Source organism: Babylonia areolata, chromosome 16, assembly GCF_041734735.1.
Source record: "Babylonia areolata isolate BAREFJ2019XMU chromosome 16, ASM4173473v1, whole genome shotgun sequence".
Classification (NCBI taxonomy): Eukaryota; Metazoa; Mollusca; class Gastropoda; order Neogastropoda; family Buccinidae; genus Babylonia; species Babylonia areolata.
The window spans coordinates 26,890,199-26,912,324 of NC_134891.1; the positions used below are offsets into that span (position 1 = coordinate 26,890,199).

Genomic DNA, 22,126 nt, shown 5'->3' on the forward strand with positions numbered 1-22,126 from the left:
TGATTGGTCTCGTTACCCACCAGTGAGCCATCAGCAGATGTGGACAACCCCTGTCCTAAATTTCCTTTTAATTACACATACTTAACCGTGACCCAACTAGTGCAGACTCCGGCAGGGGTCTGACATTCCTGCCTGTGCAAACTAATATCCGCCTATGCGGAGAAAACGAAACTACGGCCAATAACCTCCCGGAAGTAGGTAACCTCCCCTTTGTCCCGATGGCTAGCGCCCTCTTTTTCCGGCAGCCATTATGACTCCTGTTCCTGTGCTCTCCATACGGCTAAGTTTTTTTGTATTTTCTGTCTGTCTGTTGATTCTCTGGCATTCTTGTTTTTTGTCAAATTTTGTCTCGAACCAGGTCACATAATTATATGGTTCAGTTGGGCTAAAATTAAGGCGCGATCGAAATCGATTCGTGGTCACTCTGGGCCCTCTATTTCTCGATGATGACTAATGTATCTGAATTACTGAATGTGTTACCTCACTTCTGCAATGTTTCAGATACTCCTGCCACAGGTTTAAAACGACGAGCAGGTACTGCTGAACTTCCAGTATCTCCACTTCCCAAGCAACGCAGGATGGCTAAGAGTGATGTAAGATGGCTTTCTATTACTTAGCTAATTCGTTTTGATAGATTCTTGAAATAACTCTTGCAAGCTGTTTAGCTCACCTATGCAAACAAAGTGAGTATATATGACAACCCTTTGTTTCAGCTGTATGTGTGTATGTATGTTTCAGCTGTATGTGTGTATGTATGTGTGTGTGTGTGCCCATTGTAAACGAACTAATTTATTTTCCCTGGAAATACTTTGTCACCACCAAATTTGAATTGTGCCCCTCCACTGTAGTATTAGGAAAATAAACCTGCTGTTCTGGGCTTAATTTTAGCCTGATCACCCGAACAAGTGATATATTCTTTGTTCGTTAGAAGATGTGACAACATGCGACAGAAGTTCAATCAGATGACAGAGAGGAAATGCAAAAACAAAAAAAAAAAAAGAAAAAAAAGCTGCTTGGTGCACTGGCTTCAGGAATGGAAGATGGCTGCTTGAAAAGAGGACGCTGCAAATGTAAATAGAAGGGAGATAATAAAGTATCAAGGGAGGCTACTAGCTGCAGCTACTTTTGATTCCTCCGCATGGGTAGAGTATTTTGCACAGGACGGGAATCCGGACTGTGTCAATCTGCGCTAGTGGGTCATGTATAGTATGTGAAATTAAATCGTTCAGTGCCAGGGAAGTTTGTAAAAAAAAAAAATAAAAAAAAAAAATAAAGAGTGCTTTCCCCTTGCCAGGGAATTTTGAGGAATCACGGGTAATAGCATTTAAAAATTTGATAACAATTACAATGTTTGTAAACATGTAAGTGAATAACAGTCCCAGCACTGACAAATGAGGGTTCTTTGAAGATATAAAGTCAGTCATGTTCTCAGAAACTGATCAGGAGTCAAGACGGCTGCCGGAAAAAGCGGAAGCTTGTCAGGGATGCAGAGGGGAGGTAACCTATTTCTGGGAGGTTATCGGCTGTAGCTACTTTCGTTTTCCTCACATAGGTGGATAGTAGTTTGCACAGGACAGGAATCGGACTCCCTGCTGGAGTCTGCACCAGTGGGTCACGGTAAGTATGTCAGATAAACATAATTTTAGGAAAAAAATTCCCTGTTAAGCACACATGCCACAGAGTGCTCCCCCCATACAGGGGTAAGCCTCTTTAACTCATTCAACCCTGTGCCTGCCTGCCTGAGAGGCGTGCACCACTGTTCGCTGTTCTCCGGCTGAGCGTGCCTGACAGGCGGGCGAAGAAACCTGTTTATTTAAACAGGTTCATCAGCTCATTACTATGCATGAAACTGCTAGGTAAGGGAAGTAAATCCAACAACTTCCTTTCTCACTAGCATACAAGGTTTTGCTCTGTAAATCAAATGATTAGTGTGTTTCTTATCCAGTTTTCTGCACCGATACAATAAAACGTTGAAGGTTTACTGCGCAGTAAGTGCTCCGTGAAATTATGATGGACTCTTGCAGCGAATTCGACCTAGATAATGATGATTTGTCTTAAAATTTATCCGATGATTCTTGTGAAAGTGAAGGAGATGAAATTAGCAATCGGTCTTGTCAAAGTGGCGGACGTTTCAATCAAGATGATAGCCCACAGTCTTCAACATCGACAGAAGCTGACATTTTACTCTTTCTGTTTTTAATTTAAAGTTACAAGTAAACTATCGCATCATTCGTCTTGAGACTTCAGCAGTTTGTGTCAAAATTATATTTCAGTGAAGTTCGGTAGGTATTGGTTGAGCGGTTGCTATAGATTTGTGCCTGAAGTGAAGCACCCCTTCCTGTTGATGCAGCCAGGCCAAAACATGCCAGGCTGGGAGGGTTGCAGAGGCAGAAAACCATAAAAGGCTGAAAGGGTTAACCCTCTTACCTCCAGGTTGCTCGGCACTAATCACCCCTGAAATCCCTTGCCAAGGTGAATAACTCTTGCGATTTTCGATAGTGGGTAATTATAAACATTGATTAAAATTATAATTACCTTCATTTGTTGCACATGTTTATTTTTCCTGCATTCTACACATAATAAAGTTGCAAAAGAATTTTTGTTTCCAGGCTCATATTGCTTTGTATTTACCCACAAAAAATAAATGTATCAAATTTGATGGTCAACTTTGAAAACAATTCTTTTAATTACAGTATGATTTTCTTTGAAATAAGTTTATTTGGTCTGCAGTGACTTCTAACATCATCTTTTTATTCTTTTTCTTACTCAACCTGAATTCCAACAATGAACATACTGATTTTTATGTTCTTTTCATTTTGAGGGATGGTGTGTTTTCTTATGATGGTCGGGAGAAAAACAACAGCAAACAAACAAAAACAAACAACAAACCTACCTCACATGTAATTTCTCCATAATGAAAAGAAAAATATAATCCATTTAACTATCAAAACCAGGAAGATGGTTCAGAACGCCAATAAGTATCAGTGCAATCAATGACTGACAGTATCAATTCCGACGGTCTGGTGATCGATTTATGATTTCGGATGTCCGGCGATTGATTCACCATTTCGGAGGTCCGGCAATCGATTCATGATTTCGGAAGTCCAGTGACTGATTCACACTCAAGTACCAACTACACACTCAATATCGGTAAAACTCAGTCAGTGGATGTCTAGGTACTCAGTACGATCGACTTCTACAAAATTCTCACGCAGAAAATCATCTTCAGAATAATCGTTTGGATTACGCTACTACGATCAACAGTCATCGAACCCATCTTGCAACTTTGAAACTTCAAAACTTTACCAAATCAGTAGTATATTCCATTGAACTAGCACAATCAGGAAGATTGTGCAGAACGCCAATAAATATCAGTGAAATCAAGACTAACTCACTGACAGTATCGATTTCAGAGGTCCGGCATCTCGTTTATGTAAACAACAATGGCTGCATCCATAGTAAGTACATGTTTAGACAGTGATACCGGGCAGGTTTGGGTGTTACACTTCAAGCCGATATTGGGCAGGTTAGGTGTGTAATGGTGAATCGATCGCCGGACCTCCGAAATCGTGAATCAATCACCAGACCTCAGAAATCATAAATCGATCGCCAGACCTTCGGAATGGATACTGTCAGTCATTGAAACATTGATAAATCTGTATTATCATCATAAAATAATGAAGTGTTAATGAATATGAGCTGCTGTAGCTACAAGGTGAGTATTGATGTTGCTACTCTCTGGGACTGTTTGACTTAAATAATAACACATCACGAAGTCTTCATGGCTCATGTGTACTTCTGCTGAGATAAAAACTACAAGACTGAAACCAAAAGATGCAGTTATGTGAGGGAATGAAGGGGACATATCAGCACTTGAATATATAAAAGCCTATCAATCCAAACCATACCTTTGCTTGCCATCCTTTCAACGAGTCTTTGTCAAACCAAATGTTGTATGCTGAAAACTGAAAATTCCATCCAGAGCTAAAACAATCAGCATTTCATTGCATTTATGATCATAATATAGATCTGTCAAAGTTTCAGATTTGTATCTGCTACAATAAATTGTAGCAAAATCACATAATGCATTTTCAGCTGCAATATACAGGCAAGAAGGATGGCCAAGAAGTGCCATTTACCAGAAACTTCAGTGTGTTCATTCTAGTTAACTCACTCAGTACGGCCAGTCCTCTCTTCTCCTCTACACAGACCCCTCGGATGTCCAGTGGGTGTCTGAATGACCCAACCTTTAGCTTCCGTCGTCAGAATTGTGATATTCTTTGTCAACATTCACCTCTTGCAATATTTTTTGATGATGGTAATTGGGGTGAAACGCTGTTAACGTCGTCTCTTTCGCCGTTCGTATGGAGAGAGTTGACTCAGTATGCCCATTAAGATATTCATACACAACAAACATGTCAGTGGTGTTGTTAGTTCCATTCTGTGTTTTCAGTAAAGAATTTCTTTTTCTTTTCTCTTTATTATGGATGAGAAATAGAATGTCAAACTTTCTTTAATGTTGCTAATCCTGACAGCAAACGCATTAACTGGCAATAAACCGGGCATGACCTAGGAAAATATTTGATGCAAATGCGAAACAAAATAAACATAGACATAACAAAATAATATGTGCACCATCCAGAAATATGCAATTTTGCAACCAAAAATTACGATGACTGAAAAGATATTTGTTCTGCCTGCTTTATTCAAATTTGGTATTGACAAACTGTTTCCAGAGAAAATGAAGTTTACCATGGATATGCACGCATGCATGCACACACACACATGGGCACACACACACATACAGACATTAATTCATAGTCACATTGTGTATAAACACACATATAAGCTAAAAACTGCATTCTACAATGCAAAAAAAAAAAAAAAAAAAAAAAGGTTGGAGCTGACTGACAGTTTGTTAATGTAGTTCAAATGCCTCCTTCCCTGTGCCATGGCAGGAAAGAAGGGTTTGTGACTGGTTGTCTGTTCATGCACCCTATTAGTGCATCAGCAAATCTAGTTCCAGCCATGAATATTTGTTGCAATATAAGAGTTTTCGATCTAGATCTAACCATAAAGACATACCTTCTATACAACATATTGTCCTCTTTCCACCAGGAAGTGGTATGATAAACTGTGTTTGTAAAATTTTTTCCCCACATTTTGTTTCCTGTCTTGATTCTGAATCAAAATGGCCCAATATGTTTTATTGCCGTTTTCTTCTCTTTGGTTCCTTTAAGTCTTTTTCACCTTCCTCTTCCCAACTATTGACCTTTTTTCCCATTTTAGTTATACTTTGTTTAAAAGAAAAGTTTGTTGAAACTGTTAACTATTAAATAATCAACAGGCGTATAGATCTAAATCTTATTTTTGCCTAACTTCTGAAATGAGTGTTTGTCAAAACGAAGGTTGTGTACTGGAAACTGAACAGTTGTGATTAGCAAAAGCAGCCCAAGTATATCAGCATTTCATTGTTTTCTGATCATAATACGGTTTTATCATTATTTCAAACTTTCCTGGTCTTTAACAGGACTTTCCGGCATAGAAAAATCATAGCAAAGCTGCCTAATTGATTTTCAGGTATAATGTACATGATAATCTCTGTCTAGTTCGATTATTAAAATTAAGATTAGTAGATCTTATACATTCTCACCCCCCCCCCCCCCCCCCCACCAAAAAAAAATCCCCACCCCCATAAAATAGATCTAAATCAAATTTCAAATTCCCTTGGTTTTGTGAGAGCATTCTGGCTTTAATAAATTGAAACAAACATGCCACACAGAAATATATTTTCAGTAATCTCCTATTTTAGGGTAATTTCTATTAGAAACAAACAACGAACAACAAAAACATAAATTTGTATTTTTCTGATATTTTTTTTTGTGTGTGTGTGCATGTGTGTGCTTATCACTGTCATCTGTTATGATGTTGATGTTTGGGCAGGGGAGTGCTTGTGACCCATACTGCTGGCTGTGTCATAAAGATGACTGCAGTGTGACCTGCCAGCTGTGTCCCCGTAGCTATCACCCAAAGTGTCTCATGGTGGCAACCGTGCCAAAAAACTGGGTGTGTGGAGAGTGTGAGGTAAGTGATGCCTTTGCAACTACTTCGCAGTGTCAGGTGATTTCACATGTTAATGCATTGGTAAAGGGAAGTCCGGTTTCTAATTGGCTTGATATGAAACAAGAGGCAAAGCCAGCACAAATGAGTGTTTGTCGAACCAAAAGTTGCTTGCAGGAAACAATAATTCTATGTAAAGCAGCCCACATCGATCTCAGTATTGATCTGTCAAAGTTTAAAACTTTCCCTGTCCACATCACAACTTTCAGACTTCGACAGATCATTAAAAGAAATTGCCAGACACATCAGCAGGCATACTGCACTTAACACTTCTTTCACAAAAACGCCCAGTAGGAGCTTGCTGTGTCACACGCGAAAGTGCCCAGTACCGCTAGCTAAACATGTGTTTACTATGGGTGCAGCTATTGTTGTTTACATAAACAAGACTCTCGCAAGATTCATAGCCTCGTTTTCGGCACTTCCTGACGTGCACTTTGCACTTTTCAGAGTCTGATTTGCTCGAGTTTTGACAAAGTTGTGAATGTTCAAAGTTGCAAGATAAATTTGATGACTGCCAAGAGCTTTAGTGTAATCTGAACTACAATTCTGAAGATGATTTGAACCGTTTTAATGATTTTTGCAGGAGATCTTGTAAAAATCTATTGTATTGAGTGCCCTAGATATCGACTGACCTCGTTTTGCTGACAATGATAGTGAAGTTGGTACTTGAATGTGATTCAATCGCCGGACCTCAGAAATCTATACTGCCAGTGAGTTAGTCTTGATTTCACTGATATTTATTCACGTTTTGCATGATCTTCCGGATTATGCTAGTTCAGTGGATTATAATACTGATTTAGTTAAGTTTTGCCAAAGTTTTGAAGTTTCAAAGTTGCAAGATAAGTTTGATGACTGTCAAGAGTTGTAGCTTTATCTGAACGACAATTCTGAAGATGATTACCGCGTGAGAATTTTGTAAAAGTTGATTGTACTGAGTGACCTAGACATGGACTGACTGAGTTTCACCGATATTGAGAGTGAAGTCGGTATTTGAGTGTGAATAGATCGCCGGACTCCGAAATCGTGAATCGATCGCCAGACCTCTGAAATCTTGAATCAGTCACCAGACCCTCCGAAATCGATGCTGTCAGTGAGTCATTCTTGATTTCACTGATATTTATTTGTGTTCTGCAAGATCTTTCTGATTGTGCAAGTCCAATGGATCATATTACTGATTTAGTTAAGGCTTGCCAAAGTTTTGAAGTTTCAAAGTTGCAAGTTGACTTTGATGACAGTCGAGAGTCGTAGCGTAATCTAAACGACAATTCTGAAGATGATTTCTGTGCGAGAATTTGGAAGAATCAGTCGTACTGAGTGACCTAGACATGGACTGACTGAGTTTCACCGATATTGAGAGTGAAGTCGGTATTTTAGTGTGAATCAATCGCCAGATCTCCAAAATCATGAATCGATTGCCGGACCTAAGAAATCGTGAATCAGTCTCGGAACCTCTGAAATTGTGAATCAATTGCCAGACCATCGGAATCGATACTGTCAGTGAGTCAGTCGTTGATTTCACTGATATTTATTGGCGTTTTGCATGATCTATCTGATTGTGCTAGTTCAATAGATTATATTACTCATTTAGTTAAGTCTTGTCAAAGTTTTGAAGTTTCAAAGTTGCAAGATGAGTTTGATGACTGTCGAGAGTTGTAGCTTAATCCAAACAACAATTCTGAAGATGATTTCTGCGTGAGAATTTTGTAAAAGTTGATTGTACTGAGTCACCTAGACATGGACTGACTGAGTTTCACCGATATTGAGAGTGAAGTCGGTATTTGAGTGTGAATAGATCGTCGGATTCTGAAATCGTGAATCAATCACCAGACCCTCCGAAACCGATGCTGTCAGTGAGTCCGTCTTGATTTCACTGATATTTATTCGGATTCTGCAAGATCTTTCTGATTGTGCTAGTTCAGTGGATTATATTACTGATTTGGTTAAGTTTTGCCAAAGTTTTGAAGTTTCAAATTTGCAAGATGACTTTGATGACAGTCGAGAGTCGTAGCGTAATCTAAACGACAATTCTGAAGATGATTTCTGTGTGAGAATTTGGAATAGTCGATCTTACTGAGTGACCTAGACATCGAATGACTGAATTTCACCGATATTGAGAGTGAAGTTGTACTTGATTGTGAATCAGTCGCCAGATCTCTGAAATCATGAATCGATTGCCAGACCTCGGAAATCTTGAATCAGTCTCGGAACCTCCGAAATCGTGAATCAATTGCCAGACCATCGGAATCGATACTGTCAGTGAGTCAGTCATTGATTTCACTGATATTTATTGGTGTTCTGCATGATCTTCCTGATTGTGCTAGTTCAATGGATTATATTACTGATTTAGTTAAGTTTTGCCAGAGTTCTGAAGTTCAAAGTTGCAAGATGAGTTTGATGACTGTCAAGAGTTGTAGCTTTATTTGAACGACAATTCTGAAGATGATTTCCGCGTGAGAATTTTGTAAAAGTTGATTGTACTGAGTGACCTAGACATGGACTGACTGAGTTTCACCGATATTGAGAGTGAAGTCGGTATTTGAGTGTGAATAGATTGCCGGACTCCGAAATCATGAATCAGTCACCGGACCTCTGAAATCGTGAATAAATCACCAGACCCTCCGAAATCGATGCTGTCAGTGAGTCCGTCTTGATTTCACTGATATTTATTCGCATTCTGCAAGATCTTTCTGATTGTGCTAGTTCAGTGGATTATATTACTGATCTGGTGAAGTTTTGCCAAAGTTTTGAAGTTTCAAATTTGCAAGATGACTTTGATGACGGTCTAGAGTCGTAGCATAATCGAAACGATAATTCTGAAGAGGATTTCTGTGTGAGAATTTGGAAAAGTCAGTCGTACTGAGTGACCTAGACATGGACTGACTGAGTTTCAGCAATATTGATGTGAAGTTGGTACTTGAGTTTGAATCAGTTGCCAGATCTCCGAAATCATGAATCAATCACCGGACCTCAGAAATCGTGAATCAGTCTCAGAACCTCCAAAATTGTGAATCAATCGCCAGACTATCGGAATCGATACTGTCAGTGAGTCAGTCGTGATTTCACTGATATTTATTCTCATTCTGCAAGATCTTTCTGATTGTGCTAGTTCAATGGATTATATTACTCATTTAGTTAAGTCTTGTCAAAGTTTGAAGTTTCAAAGTTGCAAGATGAGTTTGATGACTGTCGAGAGTTGTAGCTTTATCCGAACGACAATTCTGAAGACGATTTCTGCGTGAGAATTTTGTAAAAGTTGATTGTACTGAGTGACCAAGACATGGACTGACTGAGTTTCACCGATATTGAGAGTGAAGTCGGTATTTGAGTGTGAATAGATCGTTGGATTCTGAAATCGTGAATCAAACACCTGACCTCTGAAATCGTGAATCAATCACTAGACTCTCCAAAACTGATGCTGTCAGTGAGTCCGTCTTGATTTCACTGATATTTATTCGCATTCTGCAAGATCTTTCTGATTGTGCTAGTTCAGTGGATTATATTACTGATTTGGTTAAGTTTTGTCAAAGTTTTGAAGTTTCAAAGTTGCAAGATGACTTTGATGATGGTTGAGAGTCGTAGCGTAATCTAAACGACAATTCTGAAGAGGATTTCTGTGTGAGAATTTGGAAGATGAGTTTGATGACTGTCAAGAGTTGTAGCTTTATCCGAACGACAATTCTGAAGACGATTTCTGCGTGAGAATTTTGTAAAAGTTGATTGTACTGAGTGACCTAGACATGGACTGACTGAGTTTCACCGATATTGAGAGTGAAGTCGGTATTTTAGTGTGAATCAATCGCCAGATCTCCAAAATCATGAATCGATTGCCGGACCTCAGAAATCGTGAATCAGTCTCGGAACCTCCAAAATTGTGAATCAATTGCCAGACAGTCGGAATCGATACTGTCAGTGAGTCAGTCGTTGATTTCACTGATATTTATTGGCGTTTTGCATGATCTACCTGATTGTGCTAGTTCAATGGATTATATTACTGATTTAGTTAAGTTTTGCCAAAGTTTTGAAGTTTCAAAGTTGCAAGATGACTTTGATGACTGTCAAGAGTTGTAGCTTTATTTGAACAACAATTCGGAACATGATTTCTGCATGAGAATTTTGTAAAAGTTGATTGTACTGAGTGACCTAGACATGGACTGACTGAGTTTCACCGATATTGAGAGTGAAGTCGGTACTTGAGTGTGAATCAATCGCCAGATCTCCGAAATCATGAATCGATCACCGGACCTCAGAAATCGTGAATTAGTCTCGGAACCTCTAAAATTGTGAATCAATCGCCAGACCATCAGAATCGATACTGTCAGTGAGTCAGTCATTGATTTCACTGATATTTATTGACGTTTTGCATGATCTACCTGATTGTGCCAGTTCAGTTAATTATATTTTTCTTTTTGTTATGGAGAAATTCATGTGAGATAGGTTTGTTGTTTGATTTTGTTTGTTTGCTGTTGTTTTTCTACCCATAATCAAAGGAAAACACATCATAAAAATCAGTATTTTCATTGTTGCAATTCAAGTTGAGTAAGAAAAAGAATTAAAAAAAGAAAAAGAAAAAAGATATGTTAACAAGAAGACGCTGCAGACCAGACAAACTTATTCTAAAAAAACAACAACAAATCATACTGTAATTAAAAATTTTTTTGTCAAAGTTGACCATCAAATTCAACACTTTAATTTTTTTGTGTGTAAGTACAAAGCAACCTGAGCCTGGAAACAAAAAATTCTTTTGCAACTTTATTATGTGTAGAATGCAGGAAAAATAAATATGTGCAACAAAAGAAGGTAATTATATTTTTTATATAAATTTTTATGATCACATACTATTTTGTTGCGACAAAAGAGTAACACAGTGCAGTGCAATACAAAACAATATAATACAGTACAATACGATTTTGTATTATTTGAAATTATTATGAAAACAAAGTGCAGTTGATTGTGACTCATTTAAATATTGATGATTTCAGAGACTGATGGAAGCGGAGTGCCTGGACACACGCTCCAACGCCATGAAGCAAATCTCCACAGACATGTTGAGTGTCTTGATGCTGTACGCCCTTGACCGCATGAAACAGCCAGGGGTAAAATTAACGTTGTTCTTTTGAAAATGTTTTGGTAATTGCAGTTGTCGTAGTAATTGTAGTGATCTAGTTTTGTCTTATAGTTAATTGTGGAGTTTGTTCAGCACAGGATTGCATCAGCCTTAACTTCTTCGTTCGTGGGTTGCATTTCCCATATTCACCTGTATGTACATGAGTGGGCTTTTATGTGTATGACCGTTTTTACCTTGCCATGCAGGCAGCCATACTCATTTCGAAGGAGGGGTGGGGGTGCGGGGGGTATGCTGGGTATGTTCTTGTTTCTATAACCCGCCGAACGCTGACATGGATTACAGGATCACAAGCAGGTCTGTGCATATGTTAACCTGGGAGATTGGAAAAATCTCCATCCTTTACCTACCAGGTGCTGTTACGAGATTCGAACCCGGGACTCTCAGATTGAAAGTCCAGCGCTTTAACCACTTGGCTTTGAGCCCATCAAACCCAAAGAATAACTCTGGCCCCACAGGTCAAATGTAAACGACCACCTTGTTCAAAACCATGCTGATAGCATTACTCTCTTTGTCTCTACTCTTTCCTTGCGTGCAACAGCCACTCGTAGCACTTCCATCTAGACCCTCTTTGTGGGAAGACCTCTGTGTACTGTAACCTGTCGTTTAGTAGAATAAAGTGTTCCAGAGTCCAACCTGTGTTCTGTCTTGATGTAAAGAACAAACCCTACAACAACAGCATTGTTATTATTGTAGTAATTGTAGTCTCAGAACTTTCATTCTACATCTGTACACAGTAATAAGTTGACAGAGATGAGATCAGAAAGAGGGGAGAGAATGTGAGTGTATACTGTATGTGCATGAGTGGAAGTCTCAGGATATCCACTACTTCACAGTTATCAGTGAAATTGTTAATTGTTAAAATTGCGTGTGTGATGCTTACATTTTAAAAAGCATGCAGTTTAAAAGTGTCTTTTAAATCTAGTTTAATTACACATACTTAACCGTGACCGAACTAGAATATGGGTGTCTTTGTGTCCATACTGTTCCCATGATCTTCACAGCAAATTATAGATGATGGCTTAATGCACATGAAAGTACTGTATGCAGAAAATTATGCTTATTATAGAAGAAAGGAAGTTCTGTAATTTCCTTATGCACAAAGGAGGAATTATTATCATAAGGAGCACAGTAATTTCCTTATGCTCAAAGGAGGAATTATTATCATAAGGAGCACGGTAATTTCCTTATGCACAAAGGAGGAATTATTATCGTAAGGAGCACAGTAATTTCCTTATGCACAAAGGAGGAATTATTATCATAAGGAGCACTGTAATTTCCTTATGCACAAAGGAGGAATTATTATCGTAAGCAGCACGGTAATTTCTTTATGCACAAAAGAGGAATTATTATTATAAGGAGCACTGGAATTTCCTTATGCACAAAGGAGGAATTATTATCATAAGGAGCACTGTAATTTCCTTTTGCACAAAGGAGGAATTATTATCGTAAGGAGCGCTGGAATTTCCTTTTGCACAAAGGAGGAATTATTATCGTAAGGAGCACTGTAATTTCCTTTTGCACAAAGGAGGAATTATTATCATAAGGAGCACTGGAATTTCCTTATGCACAAAGGAGGAATTATTATCTTAAGGAGCACTGGAATTTCCTTATGCACAAAGGAGGAATTATTATCATAAGGAGCACTGGAATTTCCTTATGCACAAAGGAGGAATTATTATCATAAGGAGCACTGTAATTTCCTTATGCAGAAAGTAATAACTGGAGAGAAGTGCATATGCTATTATTTCTTTGCTGATGTTGATAGAAGAATATGACCATTGTCGACAGAGTGAAGTGTTCCAGAAGCCAGCCAATCCAGCAGATCTCCCCATGTATTCTGATGTTGTGGTCAACCCCATGGATTTCTCCACGCTGGAAAAGGTGAGCTGGTTTTGTACTAAAGACAAGCATCAGAATGGTCTGCTGATCCGCTAATTTCAGAGAATGGGGGGGACCGTTCACCGTGGTTTCTGCTCAGGCAGCTAATGGTTCAATTTTTTATGGAGGGTGATCTTATTCTCAAATGCTGTTCTTCAACAGATTCCTCTGTTTTTGCGCTTATATGGTATTCTTGAACAGCTCATTCCGTTTTTGCGCACTACATGCAAACAAGTGTCGGTGCCATTTTTATCAGTATTTGATTGCTATCATCTGTCGAGATTTGGACAGATATAATGACAGCGGTTTCAGCAATGAATGGCAGTGGTGCTTGAAAATATTCACTTTTAGTGAAGAGGGAAAAGAGAAGGGATGCTGTGGCCTGTGGATTCTGAAGATCGACGTGCCGGGGAAAGCAAGATGCATTGTGTGCAAAGTTGATTTCGTTAATGGATATTTGACGTAAGTGTAACATTTCACTGACAATTTTAACCCATTAGAATTATTTAAATGCTGTCAGGAAAAGCCTATAAATACTGTCAGAGTTTAGATTTCTCTTCAGCTTCAGGGGGGATTTGCCCCTTTACCTCAGCAGGGCCTGGGCAGCCCCTGGACCTTCTTCAGAGGATTAGACTGGGGTTTTCTGACGCCCGTGAAGAATTAGTGCTGCTGAGGTTCATAAATGTGTTATATTTATGTTTGATATTGTGATGTTCACGCTTTGTAATAAAATGGTAGTATGTTGTTAGTTGATGTAAGAATTACAAAGCTATAGTGAACTGGAAAAAAAACCCATTTGTGTCTGTGAAGAGATCATGGGCATGAGATGGAGATGGTTACCATCTGTGAGCTGAGGGATTCAGAAAGGTAAAATGTGCAGGCATTATGGTTGAACTGTAGAAATGTTGAAGTCAGTGTTGTCTGTATCACTGGGAAGGGGGCGTGGCAGGATAGCTGATTTCGTGTCATGTCTGATAGGATCAAAACTTCTCTGAATGCATTTTGCATAGGTAACCCTAACATAAAGGCCACCTCCAGACTTACTGGGACTGATTGATGGTGAAGATGATAAAAATTTGCACAACAGAACCCTGTTGTAGGACGGAGCAGGATATATGTGTTCACAAAGGAGAATAAATGGAATAATACATGTGCGCCAGATACACATGAAAAATAGACTTTTTACATAAATCAGTTCCGGTGATGGTTAGATAGGTGGAAGACCATAAAGTGGAGAGGAAGAATTGAACACTTTGATCAGTCATAGACCTTGATTAGGAGACGGGCACAAAGACGCGGTGAAGAATTAGGTTCAGTTTTAACATTGCTGTATGGACTGATGGGTGCAATAGCCGAGTGGTTAAAGCGTTGGACTGTCAATCTGAGGGTCCCGGGTTCGAATCATGGTGACGGCGCCTGGTGGGTAAAGGGTGGAGATTTTTACGATCTCCCAGGTCAACATATGTGCAGACCTGCTAGTGCCTGAACCCCCTTCGCCCCTTCGTGTGTATATGCAAGCAGAAGATCAAATACGCACGTTAAAGATCCTGTAATCCATGTCAGCGTTCGGTGGGTTATGGAAACAAGAAGATACCCAGCATGCACACCCCCGAAAACGGAGTATGGCTGCCTACATGGCGGGGTAAAAACGGTTATACACGTAAAGGCGTGGTCATAGTTGCGAAACAGCCCTTCTTAGAATAGTGAATGATTTGCTTTCGGGATTTGATGAGGATAAGATATCTGTTCTCGCTCTCTTAGATTTGTCAGCAGCTTTTGACACTATCGACCACTCTATCCTCTTGAACAGACTTAAAACTTCTTTTGGTATTTGTGACACTGCACTAGCATGGATCACGTCTTACCTGTCAGATCGTACACAGAAAGTGTGTGTAAATGGTACATACTCTAGAGTATCTGCCTTGAAATATGGTGTCCCACAAGGGTCCGTCCTAGGTCCTGTTCTTTTCGTGCTGTATGCGGCTCCTGTGTCGGATGTCATCAGTCATCATGCGATGTCGCATGAGAGCTTTGCTGATGACACACAACTTTATCAGTCGGCTTCCATAGCTGAATTTGATGCACTGGTGACTCAAACACAGGAGTGCATTGCTGGCCTAAAGGACTGGATGACTCTCAACAAGCTGCAATTAAACGATGATAAGACTGAATTTATGATAACCTGTCCAAAGAAGTTTCGTCAACATCCTTCCTTTCCTGACTCTGTTCTGATCAATAGCATACCTGTTTCACTTTCTCCCTCTGTTCGCAGTCTTGGTGTAATCCTGGACCAGTCTCTTTCCTTCCAACAGCACATTTCGAATATCTGTAAAGTTGCCTATTTGGAACTGCGTAGAATCAGCTCTATCCGCCACTATCTCTCAACCGATGCAACCAAGACACTTGTATGCTCTCTGGTTCTATCAAGATTGGATTACTGCAACTCTCTTTTGGCCGGCCTTCCCAAATACCTGTTAGACAGACTCCAAAGAATTCAGAATAACGCTGCCAGACTCATTTGCAGAGCTTCTAAATTTGACCATGTTTCTCCTCTCCTTCAGTCTCTCCACTGGTTGCCTGTTTCCGATCGAATAGACTATAAGCTATCCACTCTGACCTTTTCTGCAGTCAACGGATCTGGCCCCAAATATCTTTCTGAACTCATCCATATCTATACCCCGTCTCGCCAGCTCCGTTCTTCCTCTGATACTCGACTTCTCAGGATACCTCACGTCAGAAGTAAGACCTATGGACACAGATCGTTTTCTTTTCAATCGCCAAAGACGTGGAACAAGCTCCCTGATAACCTCCGTCATTCTGATTCCCTCGCATCTTTTAAATCTCGTCTCAAAACTCACCTTTTCCCTCAGCAATAAGTTCAATTGTGGCAGGTCCACAACCACATGCATGTATATGAATGTGTATTGTGTGTGCGTGTGTCTATGTAAGTTTGTGCCTGCCTATGTGTGCGTATGTGTTAGGGTAGCTGTTAGATACACATGTATGTTAAAATGTATGTATGCGGTGTGTGTGTGTGTGTGTGCGTGCGTGCGTGTGTGTGTGTGGTCACATTTTGGTGTGTGTATGTAACATAGATATAATGTTTTATGTTATCAAAAGCGTTTTTGTAAAGCACCTAGAGCAGATTTCTGGATAGTGTGCTATATAAGTATCCATTATTATTATTATTATTAAAGGCCCACTCGTGTGCTTACGAGTGAACGCAGAAGAAGAAGTTGTATGGACAGGAAGATTGAGGAGGGAAAGGGGAAAGCATCCCACTCCTGAACCCTCCCATTTATCACTGCCTGTTTGCAAGATAGCTTATTTTGCTTCCCAAAGGTTGGCAGAAATAAAACATGCTGTTGTTTTTCTATGACGTTGTGAATGTTTTACAGAACATCAAGAGAAAGGAGTATGGATGCACTGCTGAAATGTGCTTTTGTTTTGTTTTACATTGTGTATATTTTACAGAACATCAAGAGAAAGGAGTACAGATGCACTGCAGAAATATGCTGTTGTTTTGCATTACATCGTGTATGTTTTACAGAACATCAAGAAAAAAGAGTACGGATGCACTGAATCCTTCCTAGCTGATGCTAAGTGGATCCTTCACAATTGTGTCATTTACAATGGCGGTGAGTTCTGTTCCAGACTTTGTGTAAAAGAAGTATCCACCTATATCAGTCATGAGTTCTGTTCCAGACTTTGTATAAAAGTAGTATCCACCTATATCAGTCTTGAGTTCTGTTTCAGACTTTGTATAAAAGTAGTATCCACCTATATCAGTCAGCCTGTGTGCTGGCTAAAACTTTGATATTGAAATGAGCATTATTATTCTGGCTTGTTCAGTCTTTTGGACAGAATTTACTTGCTGAAGAAAGATGCTGTGAGTGTTCTGCAGTTGAGCAGTTATGGGGGGAGGGGTAAGTGGAATTAAAGATTTTCTGATTTGTACTGAAGATACATGGGTGTGTGCTGCACAAGTGATTTGACATATTTTATTTGGAAGATTAAATGCATGAGTTTTGCATCCCATAATTCTGCCAGGAGGATACAGAATAATGTTACAGAGCACTTGATGTTGTCGTTTAGTCATAATGTTTCGGGGAATAGTCTCTTTGATAAGTGGTTGTGATTTACAAATCTCACCTTATGAAAACTTTATATATATATGATATATATAGATATATATAGATAGATAGATAGATATTGTATTGTATTACTGTTTTGGTCACAACAGATTTCTCTACGTGAAATTCAGGCTGCTCTTCCCAGGAAGAGCGCATCGCTACACTGACAGCGCCATCCTTTTTTCTTTTTTTTCTGCCTTAGTTATATTTGTTTTCTTATTGAAGTGGATTTTTTTACAAAATTTTGCCAGCGACAACCGTTTTGTTGCCGAGGTTTTTTTTATGTGTGCTGAATGCATGCTGCACACGGGGCCTCGGTTTATCTTCTCATCCAAATGACTAGAGTCCAGACCACCACTCAAGGTTTAGTGGAGAGGGAGAAAATACTGGTGATTGCTGGTGTGGTCGAACCAGTACGTTCAGATTCCCTCGCTGCCCAGGCAGACGCATTTCCTCTAGGCCAACACTCCACATGTATATGTGTGTTTGTGTGTGTGTGTGTGTGTGTGTGTGCGCAGTGGTTTGAATATGTACTGTGAGTTATCCAGGCCATATTTTGTTTTGATATTGTGCCTTGTTTCACTGGAAGTAACTTGGTGGCTGTTCATTATGTGTGTGGACAGCGCACCACAAGCTGACGGCAGTGGCCAGGAACATTGTGAAAAGCTGTAAACACGAGGTGAGTCACTGCATCCATTTCTCCTAGACATGCTTCATAATCCTTGTGTCATAGCTTTCAGTGGATTTTAAACTGATGCTGACAGGTGCAACGGCTGAGTGATTAAAGCGTTGGATTTTCAGCTGGGATCAAATCCCGGTCATGACTTCTGTTGGGTGAAGGGTGGAGATTTTTCCAGTCTCCCAAATCAACAGGTGAAGGGTGGAGACTTTTCCAGTCTCCCAGATCAACAGGTGAAGGGTGGAGACTTTTCCAGTCTCCCAGATCAACAGGTGAAGGGTGGAGACTTTTCCAGTCTCCCAGATCAGCAGGTGAAGGGTGGAGACTTTTCCAGTCTCCCAGATCAACAGGTGAAGGGTGGAGACTTTTCCAGTCTCCCAGATCAACAGGTGAAGGGTGGAGACTTTTCCAGTCTCCCAGATCAACAGGTGAAGGGTGGAGACTTTTCCAGTCTCCCAGATCAACAGGTGAAGGGTGGAGACTTTTCCAGTCTCCCAGATCAACAGGTGAAGGGTGGAGACTTTTCCAGTCTCCCAGATCAACAGGTGAAGGGTGGAGACTTTTCCAGTCTCCCAGATCAACAGGTGAAGGGTGGAGACTTTTCCAGTCTCCCAAATCAACAGGTGAAGGGTGGAGACTTTTCCAGTCTCCCAGATCAACAGGTGAAGGGTGGAGACTTTTCCAGTCTCCCAGATCAACAGGTGAAGGGTGGAGACTTTTCCAGTCTCTCAGATCAACAGGTGAAGGGTGGAGACTTTTCCAGTCTCCCAGATCAACAGGTGAAGGGTGGAGACTTTTCCAGTCTCCCAGATCAACAGGTGAAGGGTGGAGACTTTTCCAGTCTCCCAGATCAACAGGTGAAGGGTGGAGACTTTTCCAGTCTCCCAGATCAACAGGTGTGCAGACCTGCTTGTGTCTGAATCCCCTTTGTGTGTTTTCTCATACAGAAGATCAAATACGCACGCTAAAGATTCCTTAATCCATGTCAGTGTATGTTGGGTTATGGAAACAGGAACGTACCTGGCATGTACCCCCAGCCCCCACCCCTGAAAACAGAGTATGACTGCCTACATGGTGGGAGTTAACTCACTCAGTACGGCCAGTCCTCTCTTCTCCTCTACACAGACCCCTCAGATGTCCTGTGGGTGTCTGAATGACCCAACCTTTAGCTTCCGTCGTCAGAACTGTGGTATTCTTTGTCAACATTCACCACTTCAGTATAAGAGCGTTCCGCTTGCAATATTTTGATGATGGAAATTGGGATGAAACGCTGTTAACATCGTCTCTTTCGCCGTTCGTATGGAGAGAGTTAAAACGGTCATACACATTAAAGCCCACTAATGTATGCAAGTGAACATGGGAGTGGCAGCCCTCAGCGAAGAAGAAGAAAAAGGAAGAAACCGTTGTTTGGTATTGGCTATGTTATGTTGACATCGAATTGATGCTTGATATACAAAGCCTTCCCAGAATTCTTGGAGAACTTAGGAGTGTTGTTCACATGACATTTCTTGAGACTTGAGTAATCCTTCTTGCCTCGTATGTGCTAGCAAAGTGAATCCATACAATAACATTGTTTTGGTTCTCTGTATGAATGTGTGTGTGTGTGTCTATGGTAAGCCATTTCACTTTCATCTTTTTCTGGAATACTTCATCAAAACCTTATTTTGCTTAAACAGCCCACAGTGATTGGCATTTACAATTATTTTACTATCATAACACTCTGAACAGTGCAGATTGTAGGTCTATTGCCACTTGCCTATCCAATCAAGGATGACTTTCCAAACAAATAACTACTCGTAGGACTCCATGAAAACAAACACTCATTTTCAAAAACTACAAATGTTTCTATCCAAATAATGGTGGAAAATGGCTTATATTTATACAAGCACAATTTGGAAAATTATTCAAATACACTGTGTAATGCGAGGTCTGTTTCACTGACAAATGCTGGACCCAAAGACAAGAAATTTTGTTGATTTAGATAGTTGTTCATGGACATATGTAACCAGTTAGTGATGAAACCAGTGCACAAATCTTTCTCTGAATAAAATTCAGTGGCCTCCTTTCTTCTTCTTCTTCTTCTGCGTTCACTCGTATGCACACGAGTGGGCTTTTACGTGTATGACCGTTTTTACCCCGCCATGTAGGCAGCCAAACTCCGTTTTGGTGTCATATACTGTACCATGTCAAACTGATGCAAACTAGGCCTATTGGTTTGCTCTGCTTGGCCAAATTTCGCGCGGCTAACGGTGAAAAGACGGGCCCACCCGCTCTCAGCCAATCAAACGCCTCTAAAAACTATAAGCGCTTAATCATTCCTTTGGCCAAGGCTCTCCACGCCATCTTGTCAGGTTTACGCTCTGTCTCGTCTTACGCTTTTTTCGGCTAGTCAGCGTATCCTTTTGGCCTTATTTTGTTGCATGCGGCTTGTGTTTATTGTATTCTTACATTCTGTGTACTCGATTCGACTCGGCACCCTCGATTCGTTCGATTTTTTCTGCCTCTAAGTCGATCCTGTCTTTCCTTTCTCTGTTGGGGGTCGGATTTTCGCTGGGTGCCTAAGCGCGGGTTCCATGCCTCGTGTGCCATACCACGAAGGCAGGGAATCATGATGCTGGGATTGAGACTCGGTAAGAGACTCTCCCAGGCCCGGAGCTCATGATTCCTCCCGATACGGACCGCGGCGATGCGTCGTTAGACGCTGATCGCGGAGGCGACGTTCGTACCAGTAAAACGGTCATGAAGGGGACCGGGGGGAAAGAGGTACGAGCGTCGCCTCCCGAGGTGTCCCAGCGCGAGGCAGGGAGAAGGGTGAATGGCAAGTCATCTCCGTGCTGTGGGGACTCGCAGCTAGGCGCGGACTCCCAAGGGGAGGCCGCGCCCGGCCATTACCCGGGTCCCCACTCGGAGACGGCCCTCACGTGCCCCATTGTTGTTCCCCCTCCTCCCTTCTCTGTCGACCCCCCTCCCCCACCTCCTTTTGGGGGGGGAGAAAAATTTGGTTCCGGGGGGGGATCTCTACTTTGCCCACCCCGGGCCAAGCCACCCCAGTCTCCCCACGGGAGGGGATTCGGAGCGCGTGGCAACCTGCTCTGCAGGTCTTCCTGCTATCCGGCCGGTCTCCCCTGCTGGGGGAGGCCCGTGCGTGTCAGGCGGTTCCGGGCAGTCAGCCCGCTCGTCTTCGGGCGGGACTGACACCCAAGTCGGACCTGACCTCCCTCCGACTTGGCCAGGTTGTTCCCTTCATGGAGGTCAACGCACCAGTGACCCTTGGGGTTCGGGTCACAGTATGGCTGGTGCCCACGGGTGGTTACCCCCATTCTACCCGTACTGGGGTTCACCTAGGGTGCACACTGGGTTGCCGGGAGCACCAAGGGCCAGCCCCTTGTCCGCTCCCCACCGGACCCAACCCAGCACATCTCACAGGGTGACACACACAGCCCCGACAAGTGGGATCGACTTCTTGTCGGTCAGGTCGAGCTCCTCGACCAATATTGCCACTCTGTCCACAAATCGGGCCTCTGTCAACCCACAGGTGACCTCCACGGTCACAACGGCCTCCTTGTCAGGACCGACGGCTGCTCAAGGGCCCTACTCGGCCCGGCGAAGCCGGCAGTCCCCACCTGCCCAGCCCTCGGTCCTACAGTGAGATGAGTGGGTGTTTGTCCCCACACAGCATTCGTGGGTCACTCTTGCATCCAGGGACGCCCTCTCTGAAAAGGTGTGGCACCCACCATCCCAAGCATGGTTGGACCTACGGTCCACACGCTCCCCACCCGCTTCAGGTGTCAAGGACATAACAGTGGCGGCCATGGTCCCGGCTCGGGATCGTCCCAGCTCATCCCGCTGGGCTGACCACAGCTCACAGGACGCCCCAGTGGGTACATCCACTTGGGATGGCACCCAGCAGGGGATGGACTGCGAACAAGAGTGGGAGCCCCTGTCTTCGGATGAGGACGAACAAGCAGATGAGCACTCTTCGCCCACATCCCAGGGGGGACAGATTGAGCCCGTGCCTCCCTAGGGACCAGCCTGAACCAAACTCGGACTTTGCCGAGCTCCAACTGACCCTCCCCAATAGGGTCACGTATGCCGAATCAGTCCCTCAGGCTACTTTGTTACCCTTGACCCTCCTTACGCCATGTGACTCTAACTCCAGAACCACAAGGCAACTCAGAGTGCCAGAAATGG

At 41.9% G+C, this 22,126-nt stretch overlaps 1 protein-coding gene across 3 annotated transcripts in view; it reads left to right on the forward strand.

Moving 5' to 3' along the window:
• Window positions 1-22,126, forward strand: part of LOC143291271 (uncharacterized) — an 87,592-nt gene that overhangs the window by 23,497 nt on the left and 41,969 nt on the right. For all 3 annotated transcript variants that reach the window (XM_076601104.1, XM_076601105.1, XM_076601106.1), the window contains 6 exons: window positions 502-593; window positions 5,944-6,084; window positions 11,100-11,213; window positions 13,034-13,126; window positions 16,674-16,761; window positions 17,880-17,935. In XM_076601104.1, the coding sequence (XP_076457219.1) occupies window positions 502-593; window positions 5,944-6,084; window positions 11,100-11,213; window positions 13,034-13,126; window positions 16,674-16,761; window positions 17,880-17,935 (584 nt within the window). The remainder of the gene's footprint in view (window positions 1-501; window positions 594-5,943; window positions 6,085-11,099; window positions 11,214-13,033; window positions 13,127-16,673; window positions 16,762-17,879; window positions 17,936-22,126) is intronic.